Consider the following 19,560-nt stretch of genomic DNA (forward strand, 5'->3'; position numbering starts at 1 on the left):
GTTTTTCTGCATTTATGTATGTTCAGTACTTTGATAATAACGTTTGTGCATAAGATTGTGCATGTATAAGTGTATGGGCGAACAGTGGTTCATTTCCTGTCCTGCGTCAGCCGCTACGTGGTGTATTATGCAGTGTATTTGGTTTTGAACGCACCCCTTCTGTGACGTTCTGAATCGTACAAATGATTAACAATTAAGCCATCAGTGCTAGAAAAAATGTAAGCGAAATAAGAAAAAACGTATGGGGTATCATATATAAATGACGACTAAGAGGTAGAAATCTATAGACTTTGCAATATTTAAGGCTTTACAGTTCACAATTAGTTTTCTTGAGTCATGTCAGTGAATGTATATAACGAACCATTTCTATTTTAAACTGTAAACAATAGGTTTAGTTTTTACTTATTTGTATTTATGAATATGAAATTTTCGCCTTTCTCTGATACGGTAGTGGCTTCGCAGGAAGAGCAGGAAGAGAACGTCATTTCCTGGTTTTGCTACTGACGTGTATAACGTAGAGTTGTGGCAGCTGCTGCCGCTGGTAGTGGTTTGAATAGACCTATAAAGTTTAGGGCACGTTTATTTTGTACTACTTTTTGCCATTTTTAGTGTTTGCTTCGCTTTTGAAAGTATTAAGCTAAGTCTGGGATTGGGAGATGTTGGACTTCTTCGCCATCTTTAGTAAGGGGGGCATAGTGTTGTGGTGTTTTCAGGGCGCTGGGGTTTCTGAGTCTTTCGCAGGCCCTGTGAACGCTCTCATCCGCTCAGTAATTCTTCAGGTAAGAAAGACCGTCACATGCGATTAAAGTGGATAAATGATGTCATTGTTATCTGGTAAATAAGTACTGCTTCCCTCATCTCTTTGTCATAGCTAGCATATTAGACAAGCGTGTCTTTTAAATAGAATTTCTTCAATTAGCTGATCAATGAACAGAAGGCTCTGCATTAATTCGTTTAGGAAATTCAAGTTTAAATATTAAATTCTTTGTTCTGATTGCCACGTGTCGCTAGCAGAGAGAAAATTAACCTTCTTGGTCGGTTAGCCATCACTTGCCTTGTGACGTAAGTAGTAGTAGTGAGCTGCAAGGGGTGGGCAATATGGAAAAATGTAATCCACACTTAAAGACATTTTCACAATGTGCGATGTGCATCAAATTTGATTTTTTCTAAGGTTTGGTAAGTTGGAATAGACAAAAAAAGTAGTGTCACGTTGCTGTCATAAAGTGTTTTACATTCAGAACTGCACTAAATCCCAATTAAACAGGCCTAATATTGCTCTCTTTATAAACATATAAACAGGCGGTTAGTCAATGTTCTTTAAGTCCTGACGACATACACGATATGCTCAGAAAAGCATACTGTAAAAGTAACGTGACGCATTTATTATGATACAGGTAAATGTTGTCATGCTGCCCACCCTTACTGATAGCTTACAATTTCAGTTTATTACAAAGAGGTGTAGGTGCTTGTTGCAATAAAAGAACTGGCGGCCGATGTCTTTAATGTTTATATCTGCCGATGATAATACTTAAACAAGATCAGCAAATTAAGTATGAGTATTTTTTTCACAATTTAAGGGACTGGTTAAAATGATTTTTTTCTTTACAAAAATGGAAATATATAAAAAAGGAAGAGCTGTATATGCAGTACATAAACTAAGAATGTTAGTCTTACTGTGTAGCTGTTTGAGTGCACACGTAGATTCTTTTTCCATAGTGACTTGAATGGTTTAGATTCAACACTGTTGGTTATCTTATGTCCAAGTTTAGGATGTGATGGTCTTCTAATGTACAGTTAATGTTTCCACTTGCAGGAGCGCACTGGAAACAGTTCCTTCACTCATAATGCTCTGAGTCTTAAGTACAAGCTGGACAACGAGTTTGAGCTTGTGTTTGTAGTAAGTGTTTTATTGCCTGGCAAGGGATTTACAGCATTACAGTAATATGAAAGCTATGTCTGTCTGCAATTGTATCCATTATTTTAGAGCTTCGCGCTTTAAAACTTGGTCTTGTGGTTCTCCTAATTTAGGTGGGATTTCAAAAAATCCTGACACTCACATATGTGGACAAGTTCATAGATGATGTTCAGCTTCACTTCAGAGATCGCTATAAAAATGAGTTGGGGCAGAAGGGTGCGCTTAAGTTCTTGATCAATCATTTTGAGTTTGAGGATGACTTCAACAGGCTTCTACGGTAAGTCTCTTTTGAGGATTAGAAAGCATGCAGGTTGGTCATCATCATTAATATAATTCAGCTGGCACTTCAGGGGCGGTATTACAAAAACATCCTAACTTTGAAATCTTATCTGTGTAGTCACCATGATCATTTAAGTTAGAACTGAATTTAGGACAATAGCTATTACAGAAGTACGTTTCCCAAGTTCATTATCTTATCCTAATTCCAGTTTTACAAAAGTATCCTAACTTGACAATTTCCTAAATACTCCCCTAACTTTAGGCTAACACCAAAGATGTCCTAACATCAGTTTTAAACTTCCGTTTCTATTATTTGATGTTCTCTTGAAAATGCAGTGTTATCGTATTTAGGACACAGTGACAAATAGCATAATGATCATTAGCAAATTTGTGTAATAGTGTTATTCATATAGCAAACTTTGTGTTAGTAACTTACATTTTAATTACATTTTAGGATTTGTTTCCATAATATAAATTTGTGAAATATCTGGAGCTGGTTAGATATTTAACTTGACAATAGGATTGGTGTTAGGAAGTTTCTGTAATATGGCTACAAGACACAATTAATTTTGTTCATTTTAATTATTTTAATTGAACTGGAGAATTGCTCACGGAAAATTTTAAGATGCCTTTGAAAATACATGATATTATTGTCAATGATCTAATTTATTTGAGTGTTTGTGTGTAGTGAGGCAGAAGGTGGAAGCATAGCTAGACCTCAAAAGCCAATGAGGACTTACAATGAGTCCCAGAAGTCTCAGAAAACTGTGAAGTCTATGATTGAAACAAAAGGAGGAGATAAAGGCAAAGACCAGACTGGCAAGAAGAATAAACAAGCAAAAAAAGGTGAGGTTAACATCCAGTATTTGCACATACTTCACTGACCTGTGCTGTGCTGCAGCAGTGTTACTTCCACAGTAAGAATCTGATTTTTGTATAGTGTAGCCCATAAAGGACCAGTTTACATAAAGTTGCTAATTTTGTCTTATGAAGAAAGGTAGTTAGGAAGTTAGAATTAGAATAAGAATTATTTTTATTTGGCAGTACATGTTGTGTATGTGGAATTATCTTTGACACATGATTGTACAAAGACACAGTACGTCAGGGTTCACAAACAAATAGATTTGGAATAATAACAATACGTAATTGATTGTTGAACTATTAATTGAATGTTGAGCTACTGTTTGGAACTAGTGTAGATGAGTGTTCTGCAGAGTGCTTCAGCACAGGAGAATGTGGATGGGCCCATCTGTCTTCACTGTTCATGTATTTATTAATTGTTTAAAGTGACTGTAAAATATGGAGGCGCATCCAATCAGGGGTATTGTTTAAAACCACAATCATCCAAAAATCTTTGCCCAGTTCCACTGTTCAACTCAGCTCAGGATCAATGGCCAGGAGAGACAGGACTATTTCACAGGCTGAAGAAAAATGCACAGTAAACAATAGGGATGCATCAAATAACAGTTTTTTCAGACTGACTACACATTTATAGTACTCACCAATACTATGCCCAGTACCATAATGAATTACCTATTCATTTATTAAGTATTTGTTTCTTTAAATGAGTGGAACGTATCTTAGTTAAATCCTTAAAATTGATCTGATTTTAAATGACATGCATTAGCTAGCTATGCTACATTAGTTACGTTGGATCGAGTTGCGTTGCAGTGGAGAAGAGTGGGTTTTGTTCCACTCCAGAAAAACACTTCTGTACTTCAGCACTACTTCTGTAACACAGTGAGAGCATCATTAGAGGTTTATGGATAGGGGTGGGTAAACCTGTACTAGGGGAGTCTGAGGGCGAGACAGAAAATGTATCAAAAAATGGGCATTTGGTCAAATTGGCACACAGTAGATCTGTCTCTTCATAGTTTGTATAAAGCGCTGAGTGAGTATGACTTAAACAGTGATATTCATCCACTTACAGCAGACACAGATCAAGCAAAGTTCTAAAGTCAAGCAGCGACCTTCAACGGAGCTGCTGCTTCTTAATTTCCATATACAGGTTGAGGAATTGAGGGATCTAAAATTGTGTTATGATGACACTATTTGACCTTTTCACTGACAATAACTTACTGTAAAGCAATGTGTGGCAAATACTGTTGTCATTGTTACCAAATACTGAAGAGACATACAAAAACAGAGAATATAAACAGCTGTCAATTATGCTTTTGCCATAAAGACATTTTCAGGGTTGGGATAGCTACTGAAAAATTAGTAGTTAGCTACTTTGTAGCTACTTTTCCAGTATTTGTAGCTAGCTACAATTTAGCTACTTTTCCAGAAAAAGTAGTGGCTACTTTTTAGCTACTTTTTGAAAAGTAGTGCGCTACTTTTTAGCTATTTTCAAAACGCAATTGTCAGAATGTTTGTGAATCTCCACCTGACACACCAAACAAGCCCAACTAAAAGTGTGAACAAGGAACTGCATTTAATCCTGTGCCAGAAAGAAACAATTGAAAAGCTGCAAATATACAAAAAGATCACCAAAAAGTAAGTTTAAGTGTAACCAACAATAAAACTTACACAACCAAAGGTGTGATATCCAACAAAAATTTTGACTAAGTAAAGGCAAAGTCAATCATTCCAGGTTTTTTCTAGCAAAAATCAACAAAAATAACAGCATACAAACTAAACAATTTTGTGCAAAGCGTTGTCAACTGCTCCAATTTGAACATTTCAGCAAGATGTACAGACATGATATTCAGTCCTTTGTTAAACTTCAGCAACACTTTAGCCTCAAAGTTCTCATCAGTGACCCTGGCTTTGGGGTGAGAATCAGGCCTGTGCAACTAAATAATCTCTCCACTGCTGCAGAGCTGTTGCAGCTCCACAGCAGAACTAGATTTTTAGGTAAAATAACATAATCCTCCTTTGCTGTAAAATTGTTATAGCACAGTTCTAACACAGTTTTCACAATAAATGGTCTTAAATGCTGGAGTTAATTAAACAACCTTTAACGCTGAAAACTGATGCGGAGACTGCTGGTCACGCAGCAACGCAGATAACACAATGGCAAAGAGAAAGATTTAAGACGAACATCAGTAATTTGGAGATGATTGGACTTGCTATAGTAGTTCAACACAGTGAGGGCTTGAAGAACTTAGCCATGGTTCCAAAACAGAACGGCAAATTGAGAAAGCAGGCCTTGTTTGTGAGCACTTGAGCATGTTAGCCATGATAACACACTTAAGTGATTCTGTTGTGTGTGTATGTGTGCGTGTTTGTGCGCGCATGTTTTATTTTTATTATTATTATTATTATTATTATTTTTTTTTTTAATTAATAAGCTGAAGCAGGTGATGGGGAACAGGCCAAGTCTAGTTCTCAGAGCATCTCTAAGAAAGCTGTGGAGAATGGGAACCAGAGCCTGTCACAAGAGGAGATCATTCAGAGAAGGAAAGATGAGTTCATCCGCAGGCAAACGAGTGGAAGAGCAGAAAAGACTAAGTGCATATTTTAAGTTTATTTGGAACATAAATGACTGCATATTGTTGCTCTTTTTTTTTTAAAAAAAAGTCAACATGGCTCTATTCTCTAATGTGTTACAGGTTCTCTGGAAGTGATTGTTAAACCATACATAAAGCATGTAAAGAACTCTGTAAAGAAATATGCTCAGTTTTACTGTGTTATTGTTGACAGTAAGTCCCCTAAGCCTCAGAAGCCAAAGAAAAAGGAGAATAGAGTTTGGGAGATGGGTGGTACCAGCAGCAAGAATCTAGACTACAGTGAAAACAATAGCAATGGTTCCCATAGCAGCCAGGGCCAAGATAATGAGGCTCCAGCTGAACCAGTACGTATACATTTTTATCTAGAAAATAAAATGCTCTTTTAAACTCTTTTAATAAAAAAATTCTTATTTGTGCTTTAGACTTGATTTGCCCCTGATGTTTTGAATGTGAATATGTCTTGTTACGTGACTGATTTGACACTTTCCCCAAAGAAAAGGCAGATGAGTGCTCGGTGTACATTTAATTTAATTCAGAGATCATGTTCTTTTCCAGCAAATTCAGGTTGACTCTATGAAGGGCGACCTGCGTGATGTGGATTATGACTCCTCAGAGGAAGTGGAAGAGGAAGAGGAAGAAGAAGAAGTGGAGGAGAGAGTAGTAGCTGCTAATATCAGCAGGAAAGGGTGAGACATTCTGGTTAGAGAACCTGTCTGTTTGAAAAAGGTGGCATTCGATAGCTGAAGCCTCAGTAAAGCCATTGTTGTGGTTTTTTTTTTATTTTTTTATTTATTTATTTTTTTTATAAATAAATGTGTTAATGGACATATACTACATTTTTTTCCTTCAAATTTATATAACCAATGGAAAAGCAGTAGGAGTTCCATTTAACTCAGAGATCATGTTCTTTCCCAGCAAATCCAGGTTTGGTATCAGTAGATCTTCACAGCCAGGATATGTTTTGAATATTGACGGTTTCTTCTGCCAAAGAAGTAATTCCACTCGAAGTGGTGTGTTACTGCTGTTTAGCAAGTAGTGACCAACAGAATGAAAAGGGGGGTTGTTAAAAAAAAAAAAGAAGAAAACAAAAAAACATGCTGTTTTCAGATACAACATGTAGAATGCTTTAGGCAACATTTTATGGCCTATTTTGGTTTTGAGGGGCTAAAAATCTGATAACCAACAATCTAAAAGTCATTGGGTCTGGATGCATTATTTCACAGGAAAAAATCATAATGAAAACTAAGCATTGTTGTGCACTCTGAGACTATATATGTGAGATATGAGATAATATGATTGAGCCAAGTAAATGAGAACCTGCTTAAGATCTTCAGGAAGACAGTGCAGATGTTAACCTCCTAAAATCTACATGATTCACATGAAAGACGTTTTGTATTGAGATTAACCACTTTAGCCTGTATTATTATTATATAGTTACACAGAGAGTGTCTCATATTGAGCAGTGGTGTAACTGTTTAGGGTTTTGCTCTATCATCGGCAGATTGCGAGATCAAATCCCAGCATTGCGGCCACCAAATAAAATCATTAATGGAACAGAGCATCAGTACTTTAGGTTGCTAATATTAGACAGGTAATTTTCTTGAAACCGCCTCAAAGAAGTTTTAAATATTTGAGTGTCATAAGCGTCCCACAAAATAAAAATGTTTGTATTATTTAGTAGATCAGTTAGCGCACTGTATGGTATGGCAAAAAATTTGTGGAGGTCATTTTTGTTGTATAAGTTAAAAAAAAAAACAACAGCTGTCAGTGTGTTGGGGTAATAAGATAAAATTGCAAAACACTATTTTGCGAAACATACTTTTTAAATAATTGCCTTTAAAACACTTAGGTTGGCAACAGTATGCAAATTGTGATAAGTCCAAAAAAAAAAAAAATTATTTATATCATTATTTATATCATTATTTACAGAGATATCATCAAACCTTACTTTGTTGCGGTAGTGAATGTGGTCACGTAAATTGGAAAATATTACTAAAACATATTTAAAACCAATGAAATATTGAAGTTTATTATTAATTATTCAACCAGACATCATTGTTTGGATATCCAAAAAGATAGAAAAGTTTTAGTCATTTTACATGTTTTCAAGTTTAGTGTCAGTATTTGTCATGCTCGTGAGAATAACCCAGGCTTTATAAGCAACCAATCCTATATATCAGTCAGGCCTAATTGTTGTATAAAGAGACAGAAATTTCTTGTGGCAAAAGTCACAGAGGGCACCTTTTTTGTTTTGATTTTGATTTGTTGCAGGCCCAGTCAGAGTAGCTATAGAATGCATGTGAGTATTTGTTGAAGCTCGACAAAACCAAGGGTTTTAATGTGTGTATTATGCTTTCACAGAGGCAGAAAGGGTTTTGGTGGCATGTTTGGAATGCTGAAAGGGCTAGTTGGCTCCAAGACTCTAACTCAGCAGGATATGGAGCCAATCCTAGAGAAGATGAAGGATCACCTGATTGGTACACCAACTCTTCTTCACTACACAACACATGACTTTAAAAACTATCACGTACTCAGTAATGCATTGAAAGAGGTGTAATGCGACAGTATGTTTATGTAGTTCCTTTGTCTTAACAGCCATTGTCAGCAGTTTTGTGTGTTAGTGATGATGGACCAAAATCCTTCCAGCAGAATTTTCATAATAAGATAGTGGAGTGATTATCAGTTTGAACCCTTCTTCTAATAGTTAAAAAAATCATTTTGGTCAGCTGGATGAAGATTCTACCTTTAAATGTAATGGCCTTAATGCCTTACAGCAAAAACCCTCTGAATAAAACATAGAAATGTCACCATATAAACACAGAAATTTATGTAATTTTTATTAACATATATATGTATATATAAACCAAATTTCTTTACAAATGCATATACATTTTATATACATTCTTAAAAATATCATTTTCATTCAAATTTCATCACATTCCTACCAGTTTTCATAATACAAGTTGTATCTTGGTTTGGGTTTGCTTTGAGTCTTGGTTTGAGCGTTGTTTTATACAAAGAGCATAATTTTTTCTTGTAAAAAGAGCATCAAATTTTATTTGCAAGCAGGGTCAACACTTTTTTAATGCAAGATATTTACAAATTTTATTTTTAAGCTAAGAATGTAGCAGCCGACATTGCCTCTCAGCTGTGTGATTCTGTGGCCAAGAAACTGGAAGGGAAGGTCATGGGCACTTTCACCAGTGAGTACACCTACAAGATTTGTCTGTTCCTATTCTGCTAAATACGACAAACATAATCCATTTCACTTGCATGCACAGTTGCATAATGTACATAATGGTCCATTTTTCTAGGGATTCATTGATACCGTTTTTTCATTTTGTGTACATAATTTTTAGTACTCATCTATACCGAGCCCAATACCATGCTGAGTAACCTACTTAGAATTAAGTAGTTGTGTATTAAGTAGAGTGTAAATGTGTGCAATCTTAACGGTTAAATCGTTAAATTTTGCTAATTTTAAATTAGGTGCATTAGCTAGCTGTGCTATATTATTTAACATTATCTTGGATCGAGTAGTGCTGTAGTGGAGATGAGTGGGTTTTGTTCCACATCAGAAAAGCACATCTGTACAGTGGTAGTTCTGTAGATTTAATCTGTATCTTACAACAACAGTCTCTGTAGCTCGGTGACAGCAGGAGTCACATCCAAGGAGTGCACATGTGGAGTTTTGGGTGTTCTCGGAGTCCTGGCTGGTTGAGCTGTAGCTAAATGCCCTCTAAAACCAGACATACACTGTGTGATTTTAGAAATCTTCTTCAGTGAGCCTGTATGTTTGAATGTTGTTGACCACGTAGGGACAAAGCCTACGATTTATATACTCAGACTGTACTAAACGTATGTGCACAATTTCAAATAAAGTTGTTTCTTTCAAAATAACTCGGTGTGCGCCGAGGACTGCTGAAGAACTGAGCAGCTTCTAACACTGTGCGCTGAAACTAAACGGTAATGTAGAGGTGATGTAGCTACACAGTAGAACAATACGGTCTCTCTGTGTGTAAGTGTTTATACTTAACAATTCTGTTCGGTCAAACGGAGTATTGTCGGCATAAAAGGATTTTGGTAGCAAGTGTCGACTTTTTTCCGTCTCTGTTTCGCTAGCTTTTGTGTATCCACTTGTACTGGGGATCTGGGGAACCAGCTGTGATTTTGTGTTTAAAACAGTCTAAAATCACCTAGTTATGTCTGGTGCGAATAGACCAAGGCGGAATGTTTGAAGTGATTGATGGCTTTGTATCCGACTCTCACAGAGTCAGTAACACTTATACATATACATATACATAAGCTGCAATCCATTCCACAGGGTCCCTAAGCAGTACTGTTATGTTCCCTACACACTTCAGTGCTGGTTGTCGGTTAAGGGAACTGGAGTTGATAAATATCTTCATTCGGAATGTCCTGAAGCGTCATAATCTTCAGGAGACCTGCATTAACTGTTGCGTAAACTTTTCTGCAGCTTCCTGCGAAGTGATAAACCGTTGTTTACTACTCACTATACAGTTTGAAGGTCCATCAATGTGTGAATCACTTCTGATCTTTATGCACATAAAAATGAAATAAACCCTCCACAACACAGTGAGAGGGATGAGGCTGAAGTCAGCTTCCTATAGCCAGCTTCTTGTTTAAATTTTCCTGTTCCACCTTAATTGGTGCAGCAGTTCTAGTGTGGTGCCCAAGGTTGCCCCATTTAAGGTGGAATATGCAAATTCAAATAAGCGTTCTCTCCGTTATATAACCCTATCCCAGGATTTTTGAAATTGTGTAATTTTTGACAGTATTTTGCTGCCGCTCTGTAATGGTACTGAATGCAGTCCAGCAGCAATGTTGACTGCCCCAAAACTGCAGCGCTGTTGACGTGCCTGGCTGAACCGAATGCAGAGTCTATGTATGTACATCTAAGGGGTATGCTTGTGTAACGTCACACGGTATCAGCGGGTATCAGAATGTTGGTATTGGTGTGTTTTATAAGTACAAGTAAATGAGCACGATATCGGCCCGATAGTATCGGTATCGATGTATCCCTACTCCCTAGTCTCTCTTTCAATCTTTCTCCTCATTTCTGTTTTGTTTCTCTTTCTATCTCTCTCCTTTACTGCCACTCTCTCTTTAGCTGTGGCCTCTACAGTGAAACAGGCTCTGCAGGAATCTCTGGTGCAGATCTTACAGCCAAAGCGGCGAGTAGACATTCTGAGAGATGTACTAGAGGCGCGTGCTCAGCTCAAGCCCTTTGTCATTACCTTCTGTGGGGTCAATGGAGTCGGCAAATCCACCAACCTCGCTAAGGTCAGACCATCATGGCTACTGTTTCAGCAGGGCTGTTCTTGTCTTTATTTCATCACATTAATTCAAGACAAAGCAGATGAGATTTGTTTTGGCCAGTAACATTACCGCAAGGAAATGTCTCAGTATACGCATCTGAACATCAGAGCCTTTTTTTCAGCAAACAAAGGACAAAGGTGCTATGAATATTGATTGAAAGGCTCTATTTAACCCTAAAACTTAACCTACATGCTGAGCTCCAGACTTGAGTCTACAAGCTAAAAAGCCTCAGTCCATATGGCACCTTTCTCTAGAAACTCATTTCAGTGCAACTAACTAAAGAATTACCAAACCATAGCAAGAAAAAAAGCACTTAGCTTGCAAATGTTTTATTATTCATGCTATGGTTTGGTAATATTTTCTAAAGGTTAAATAAAACACACTTTACCAGCCTATGAAAGGTTAAAGCTGTATTGGACATGGACTATAAAAGAAAACACAAATTACAAGACATATGATTTACTTTTGTGCATGGAATCTTATCTGCAATTCCCAATCCAAATTCTGATCTCCTCGTTCACAGTAAGTCAAAAATCGGATATGTGCCACTTTAACCTGATAATGTGCATGTCGCCAAAGTTGTTACACTAGATTGACACAGATAAAGACAGTATACACTTTTCCCAGCTGACAAAAACTTTGTCTTACAGGATCTTACCAGAAATAAATGCCCATTTGGGTTTTAAACATAAACCATCTGCTTTGTTCATAGGGTTTTAAGCAAAATATGTGCTGATTGGAAGCTAAAACATTGCTTTCCTGCTTTTAGTGAAGTGGCCTCAAGATTGGTGGGTTATCAAACTCGTGGTTTAGCAGAAAATTACCTTAATCTTAAGATAAATAAAAATCACTGAACTGGACAGTTTGATTGTACCGATAAAACAAATTTTCTGTGAACACAATTACATGTGATATCTGTACAGATTTCCTACTGGCTGATTGAGAATGGCTTCACTGTGCTGATTGCTGCATGTGATACGTTTCGCGCGGGTGCAGTGGAGCAGCTGCGGACGCACCAGCGACGGCTCAACTCGCTGCACCCACCAGAACAGCATGGAGGTCGCCCTGTTGTCCAGCTGTTTGAAAAAGGTTATGGCAAGGACGCTGCTGGCATTGCAATGGAGGCTATTGCCTATGGTAACACTTCACTACACACTTTTGGTAAATTGAGTGTCACAGTAGATTGTAGTGGATAGTAGATATTGACATAAAGGAATATTGCTTTTCTTTTTTAGCGATATAAATTGAACACAATGAGCTTCTATGATAATGCCCATTAAATATCGATGATGCCAAGATGTTTGTTTTTAGGTTTCAGATTGTATTCTGTGCACTTTACTCATGGTATCCAGGACCTAACAGTTAACTGCAGTACTGTGGAAAAGTCAGAGACTTGAAGAAAGTCATTGGGAGGAAAATGTGAAAAAACAAACCTGAATTTTTTGAGTTCAAAAAATTAAAAGATGTAGAGGAAAATGGGATCCGGTCCGTGAATCATTAGGTCAACTGATTTTCATTCAAAAGCAGTATTGAAACCATGGGTCAATTGTTGTTTTTGGTTGTTATGGTCAGTGGAAAAATCAAGAAATAGCTTCACAGACTAATCGTAAAATCAAATAACAAACTAACAACAATTGAATAAATGGTTGTATTTTACTTATCCAAATGTAAAAATTTCTATCACTTTAACCGGAAATGAATGTGCAGAGCACACATATGGTTGCAGAAGCTTGGGAATCAGGCAGTCACGCTTAAAATTTATAAAGGCAGGAAAGATCTGGCAGGAGTGTTGAGAAGATAAGCCTAGTTCTGACAATTTGGGAGGCTGTATGACGTTTTTATAGGTGTTTGTATATTTGATGTAGCTTTGTTCTTTCAGCAAAATAATGACAGACCCCTCCCCACTCCAGGACCCTGCCATTAAACAGTGAAATGAAACAGAAATGAAAGTCACGTTGTGATGTCATAAATTAGTACTGTAGTGTTACGTCATCGGAGGTAAACGGAAAGGAGGTGCGTTATGCTTTGCCACTCACCTCACCTGTATGTGCCTTTTCTGCTGGTGTAAATAAAAAGCACTTCTTGTAGCAGAATTATGGCCTAGTGTCCATATGCGTGTGACATGTGCGTGATATTTATGTGCATGGAAAGGGGAGTCGGGATTCTGCACAACACCATCAAAATAATTCTTAAATTTGAGTGGCCCAGCAGCTGGTGTGGCAAGCACAAAGCCCGCAGTTAAATTTTGGGTGTCCAGTTTCTTCTCCATTTTTTAATTGTTTCATTGTTTTGCAGATGGACCATAGCTATGCACGTCAAATATACATACACTTACACAAAACGTAATAGCCCATAGCCTACCAATATGACAGAACATTTTGAATCTTTGAATCTTCGCTTTCAGGCTTGAATTTCAGAAATGTATAAACTAACTTTGTACTTGCTATGATGTTTTGGTTGCTTTTGCTGTAGGTAATAAAACAGAGCGTTTACAGCCTATAAATGGCTTCTTATTAAAACAATAACATGGCTAAGGCTTAAAAACCTACTTTTGCGAACTAGTCCTACAGTTTTCACCCTATCCTCATGTTTTTGGTGTCAAAAAATTCAGGAAAGCCTGAACCTCAATAATTGTCGAGCACATTTTTAATTTTGTAAACAATATGGCTGCCATATGCAAATGAATCCTTCTGGAAAAATCAAAATAATTCTTATTTAATTGAAAAATCTATAACTCGAGAATCCTTCAGCCAAAAAATTTGAAACTTGACATTATTCCTAATGAGACTCTGAGGACGCCTATCAATTTTTGTGCGCATAGGTCATTAGGGGGCGCTGTAAATGCTACATAGCTGTTTCTCAGCATCCGTACATCCGATCAAGTTGAAACTTTGCAAGTACTGTCTATTCCAAAGACTATAAGTGAATCTTTAAGGACACTTCGAAATAGTTAAATTTATGGCCGCCATCAGCCAATAAGCTTTCAGCAGACTTTTGACAGGCTTACCACTGGCCAATCCTCATGATAATTAACAGCTATCTCTATCTCACCACCTTCTAACAACCTGTGAAGTTTAAAAATATTTGGCCACTGGGGGGGCGCTATTAATGAAAATCACATATCTTGTACAGATTTTCATTTTTGGTCAAAAACCTTAGATGACCTCGTGTAGTGCAGTGCTCCAAACAATTTTGTCATTACAAGTGTATTAAAAAAGTGCATAGTTTTTTTCAATCGTTAACTGTTTGAAAATAGCACTTTTCGAACTAGTCCGTGGACTTTTAAGCTACCTTCTCAAAACTGGTCTAGAAATACTCTGTAGCCTCTGTAGGTAAATAATTATCCAGCACATTTTCAGTTTTTTGCTCATTGTGGTCTCCCTCCAGCAGTTAATCATTGCGGCCATGGCACTGCTAGCTTAAATTGCTATAGCTCATCAGTCATTGGTCCGATCATCTCAAAATTGTAAAGGTTTCTATAAATTGAGACTCTGATGGGATTTTGATCGAATTTGATCCTGATTGGCCCATAGGGGAGTGCTTTAGCACTCAAAAACTCCTAAAATCTTTAAAAATGTTAGTACAACAATACTACAAAGTTTACAGATAAATAAGAGGTGTCGTTTGATTCAATTCACTCATTTGAATAAATTTATAATTACATGTTATGTCATCAATGTGACTCCTTCTTTGTTATTTTGAATTATTCATTCAAAGACTACAGCTTATTATCCCAAGGTCAAAAGGTCAATCTGAACAAAACTCAGTGAACATCTTTGATGAAGGTCCCTGATCAATTTTCATAACATGTGGAGACCTTGTGACCAATTCTGACCCACTTTCACGGAGGTCCTTTTTGCTAAAAGTTCCCTTATGAGTGCATTGGGTCTCATTATGTCATGCTTATCAAAGGCTTTAACATGGAGAAACAAAATACTTTGCAAACACAACAAAGACAGAAATTTTACCATTACTCATGTATTTCTTCAAACCTTTGTAGATCAGTAAATTGAAGTGTAAACATATATTAGGTTTAAAACCCCCTGATCATTGTTCATGACAAATGAAGGCCTGTTGATAAACTCAGACTTCTTTTCAGCCTCTCTGCCTCGAGGGCCCCTTATTAGGCCTATTTGGCTCAAAGTGTATGAGAGCTTCTTGTGCTTATGCGTTTTTGGACCCGCTCGCGGCTATATTTCTTCTTCTTCTTCTTCTTATTATTATTATTATTATTGTTGTTTTTTTATTATTATTTTTATTACTAGGCTATTAATGATAATAATAATAGTAGGCTTTATTTTAAAATTTTTATTAACTTTCATGTAACCACAATATCAAAACCATTTACACTTTCATTCAGAAGGCACTGCAGCAAGGCTTCTTTTGTTTAACAAGCAAAACCACAGTGGGGGGGTTTTGCTTGTTAAACATTTCATGATACATTGAATATTTTCCCAAGGAATCATAGTTTGTTCATTCTGAGGTTGGACCTTGACACTCTCTATTTGGATTGGATTCGTTTTACATGAGGAAGCAGGGAAATGCCAGTTTACTTCAGGACATCTGTAATGTTTATGACCGATTCACACAGGATTAGAAATCTGGGTATAAATGACAGAAATGGGAGTGGCTTCTTGATGTATGCACCACCTTTACTCCAAAAAGAGTAGAAAATGTGTTAAAACATTTAAATTAGCCATTATTTTGTTTACTCTAATCTTTTAATAAAGATGCACTGGTACCACTATTTCACTTCCGATACGGACACCTGATCCTTAAGTATCGGCCAATATCGAGTACCGATACTGATACTAACTCTATCTAACCTAACTTACCTGTAGTCCTAATATTTATACAATTACATTTTTAAAATATTTTATTTTGGTAAAATCTATGTTCGCATCACAAATAAAACACACTCAGCTTGTCTACATGCCATTTACTTGTTAATTTATATTTATTAGGTGCTTAACTTATTTTGGTTTATTTACTGCCTATATTTAGTATATAGTTAATAATAAGAACCATGTCTCACAACTTGGGTAAATGTAAAATATTGTGCAAAACAGTTAAAAACAGAACTGCATAGTATAAATGTTGTTTGACATCCAAATTTCTCAAGTCATTTGTCTTTTACGTGCGTTTTGTTCTGAGTGTCAATTCAGTAAATATCACCGTCATTCACGCTGTCAGTATTAGTGACTTTCAGAGTTTTTTCTGGCTTGGTTGAAGTGACGGGTAACGAGACACCGCTGCAGAGTGATACATCTGGCGAACAGAGGCGCACCGCAGGCGGGGTTAGTGGACGCCCAGGCCCAGCTTGCAGGCTTCTATGCTAAAGGCTAAATCGAGGCTAAAGGCTATCATTACACCAAGAGTCCGGTGGTTCTTTCCACTCCCTCAGTAACATTAACTCAGACTGTAAGTGACCACACAGCGGCAGATGAGCAATTCTTGAAAGAAGCAGCTCCACTAGTGTGTTTTTCTCACTAAATGCTGCCATTATAGGTTTTGCCATGAGCAATTTTACTGCTGCTTGTTGTCCCACTTTGCCGACATGGTGTTATGTTTTGTCTACTGCCATACATGCACACATCGGAAGTTGTTTCAGTCATAGGTATCGGTATCCACATCAGCATCATATACTGTGTTTAAGTGTAGTATACAGTATTAGTAGTAGTAGTATCGGTGCAACACTACTATTTAACTTGCTGTCTGAAGTGAATGCTCATTAGCTTGGAAATTCACAAAAGTCAACTTTACCACATAAAATCAAACTTCTTTCTACCTATTCGGAGTTGTACACGTGTACAGTAATGTTACATATCGGCTTAATTGTAGCCACAGAGAACACAAATAAATGCTTCTTTGAGTGCCTCCATACTTAAGAAACTCCTTTTCTGCAGAATACAATAGCATTTTCAACACTGACATGTTGATTCACATTGGATAAATATAACCTGAGGTTCTTTCTACTGTTCATTTTATAAGATAAAAGGCGCTGGAATCTTGACTGAAGTGGGAGCATGCAGTCTGCAAAACATGACTGATGTAACGTTTGGATAGAATCACTGAGGAACTCACTGGGTGCATTACCCCACTTCCTCATGTAAAACTAATCCTGTCCAAAAAGGGCTTTAGTATTTTGTGTCAGACGTATTGCCACAGACAAGACAAAATCCCAAGGAGCCACTTACCAACTTAACTCAGTATTTTGAACGGCAGTAAAATTTTAAATATACCCTTTAACATTTATATTTATGATTCTCTTTGTCTCTCTCAGCCCGTAACCAGTGTTTTGATGTTGTGCTGGTTGACACGGCTGGACGTATGCAGGATAACGCCCCACTGATGACTGCTTTGGCTAAGCTTATTGCTGTCAATACCCCAGACCTGGTGCTTTTTGTAGGAGAGGCCCTGGTGGGCAATGAGGCTGTGGATCAGCTGGTAAGCTCTGCATTCTTTCCATGATGAATTTGTATGTGTAATTGCAAGAGGTTGCTTTTCAGAACATAGTCCGGGTATTGCCAGTAGAAAGGACCGTCTTATAGAACAGTCGTTTTCTGTCCCAATACTGGGAACTCACTGCCCTTTACAGTTTCAGGTGTCCTGTGTCAAAGTCATGGAGAGCTTCATAATTACCAGATCAGGTGTTTGGGGCAAGAAATAGTTGAAACTGCAGGGCAGTGTAGCCCCCTCACCCCCTGGTGGTGGTGGTGTCAGTAGATGCCTTAATGCCTTTCCACATCTGACGTAGGTTACTGTTATTAAATGATCCTCAATGAGCTGTTTATATGTGCACTTCACATCCTTGAAGCTCACGAATGGCATAGCTGTCTGTTTGGTCTGTTGTTTAGGAAATTGAATCCTTATGCTGCTGGGAGTCTTTACTTAAAGGGCCCCTATTCTACATTCTTCTTGTATGTTTTTTTTTTATGAAAACAATATATGACCACTTATGTCTGTGGGCTTATATACTAAAACAGTAGACAATGATTTTTACATGACCGTTTACCAGCCTCGCTTTACAAACAGGCTGTTTGTTACTAGGCCTTTAATACTGATGTATCGTCGTCATTGGAACAAAACCTTGTTTCTCCATTTTGGTTGTTATTTTTTTTTTTTTCCATCACATAACTTGAAAATGCCAGCTGATGTTCACATTGTCTTGGAATTTTATGGCAAACAGACCAACAGTAATGGTCCAAAATGAGACAGAATAAAATTGTTACACAAAGTTGAAAAAATTACAATTCAGAAATTCAGATTTGTGTTTAAAATGTTAAATCTTGTTAGTGAATAATTTGTGTTCTAAAATGTGTCTGTAGGTTAAATTTAACCAGGCACTGGCTGATCATTCCATGTCTGATCACCCAAGGCTCATCGACGGCATTGTTCTCACCAAGTTTGACACCATTGATGACAAGGTAGGAGCTTTCCTTATATTACTACATATATATATGTCTGCGCATTTATTTGCTCACTTTATAATCTTAATATGTTTGCATGTGAACAAAAGATTTTGTGAGGGAACAGACTGATGCCTTTTATTTGTATGTTCTCTGTAGGTTGGTGCTGCAATTTCCATGACCTACATCACAGGTCAGCCTATTGTTTTCGTGGGTACTGGACAGACATACAGTGACTTGCGCAGCCTCAACGCCCGAGCTGTAGTGAACGCACTTATGAAGGCCTGAATGCCCACTGACTCAAGCCAAAGTCCTCACTTGGATCTGGTTCTGGATAGCCAATATTGTCCTCCTATTTGTCCTCCCAACCATGGAACAAATCTTTTGAAATGATCAAAGTTTCAACCTTCGTTGCTGAATTGCCTGCAAAATGCTATTTAGTATAGTTTGGCACATAATTCAGTTGAAGTCATTGATAGACTTGTGACTGAAAAGGCACAACTCTTACCTAGACTCTGTACAGGTATTACTATTAATGAATCAGTTGTTTCCTCTAAAAACTCGAATATAACCATTCTTTCAGATTAGGTAAATTCAAGTTACATTTAAGATTTTTGTTCACTAGGGGAAAATAATGAATTGTTTTCGGAAGTTTAAATGTGACCGATGTGATGAGTTACAGGGTCATTTGACATTGCATTGCTCCAGGACCAGACCCAGTGTAAGCAGTGTAGTGCCTGACATGCTTACATAGCCAACAGAAACCAGTGCTTATGAAAATCCCACCACTGCTAATTGCCTGCCTCCATTCCATTCTGTTAATTACAACATTCAAGTCTTGACTCTCTTGCACACAGATGAGCTTTATTCAGTATGCAAAAGGAAACTCTCGATTTTTATCAAGTTTATCAGAAAGATCATTATTTCTGTGGGCAGGGCAGCCGAAGTGTTTCCCTCGTTATGTGGTCTGTCCCAAACGTAGAGATATGGATCAAATATAAAGGAATAATAAAGGAAATCTAATATATTAAGTGTTTTTTCTGTTGCTCTTCATTTGTTACATTTTCAGTCTGATGTTATTACTGCACAATTATACTTTGTATTTTTGGTTTAGTTGCTGAGATTGTTGAAGGGTATGATGGTAATTTTTGTGCCCTTGGAAAAC

At 37.2% G+C, this 19,560-nt stretch overlaps 1 protein-coding gene across 1 annotated transcript; it reads left to right on the forward strand.

Annotated features, from left to right (window-relative positions):
• Nucleotides 1-482: 482 nt before the first annotated feature.
• On the forward strand, nucleotides 483-19,426 carry srpra (SRP receptor subunit alpha). The gene is made up of 14 exons (XM_036564623.1): nucleotides 483-779; nucleotides 1,814-1,897; nucleotides 2,029-2,192; nucleotides 2,883-3,040; nucleotides 5,488-5,647; nucleotides 5,840-5,990; nucleotides 6,202-6,332; nucleotides 8,008-8,123; nucleotides 8,763-8,849; nucleotides 10,778-10,950; nucleotides 11,910-12,123; nucleotides 17,270-17,433; nucleotides 18,315-18,413; nucleotides 18,555-19,426. Exons 1-14 carry the CDS (start codon nucleotides 657-659, stop codon nucleotides 18,681-18,683), a joined length of 1,953 nt encoding a protein of 650 aa, XP_036420516.1. The 5' UTR covers nucleotides 483-656; the 3' UTR covers nucleotides 18,684-19,426.
• Nucleotides 19,427-19,560: the final 134 nt, after the last annotated feature.

The sequence above is a fragment of the Colossoma macropomum genome, unplaced genomic scaffold, assembly GCF_904425465.1.
Source record: "Colossoma macropomum unplaced genomic scaffold, Colossoma_macropomum, whole genome shotgun sequence".
In the NCBI taxonomy this organism is placed as follows: Eukaryota; Metazoa; Chordata; class Actinopteri; order Characiformes; family Serrasalmidae; genus Colossoma; species Colossoma macropomum.

Excerpts from the sequence above, each read along its gene's own strand:
- srpra (XM_036564623.1), top strand. The coding sequence starts at position 657 with ATGTTGGACTTCTTCGCCATCTTTAGTAAGGGGGGCATAGTGTTGTGG. Across the intron at positions 3,041-5,487 it reads GAATAAACAAGCAAAAAAAG|CTGAAGCAGGTGATGGGGAA; the intron begins GTGAGGTTAACA and ends TTAATTAATAAG. Across the intron at positions 17,434-18,314 it reads ATGAGGCTGTGGATCAGCTG|GTTAAATTTAACCAGGCACT; the intron begins GTAAGCTCTGCA and ends ATGTGTCTGTAG.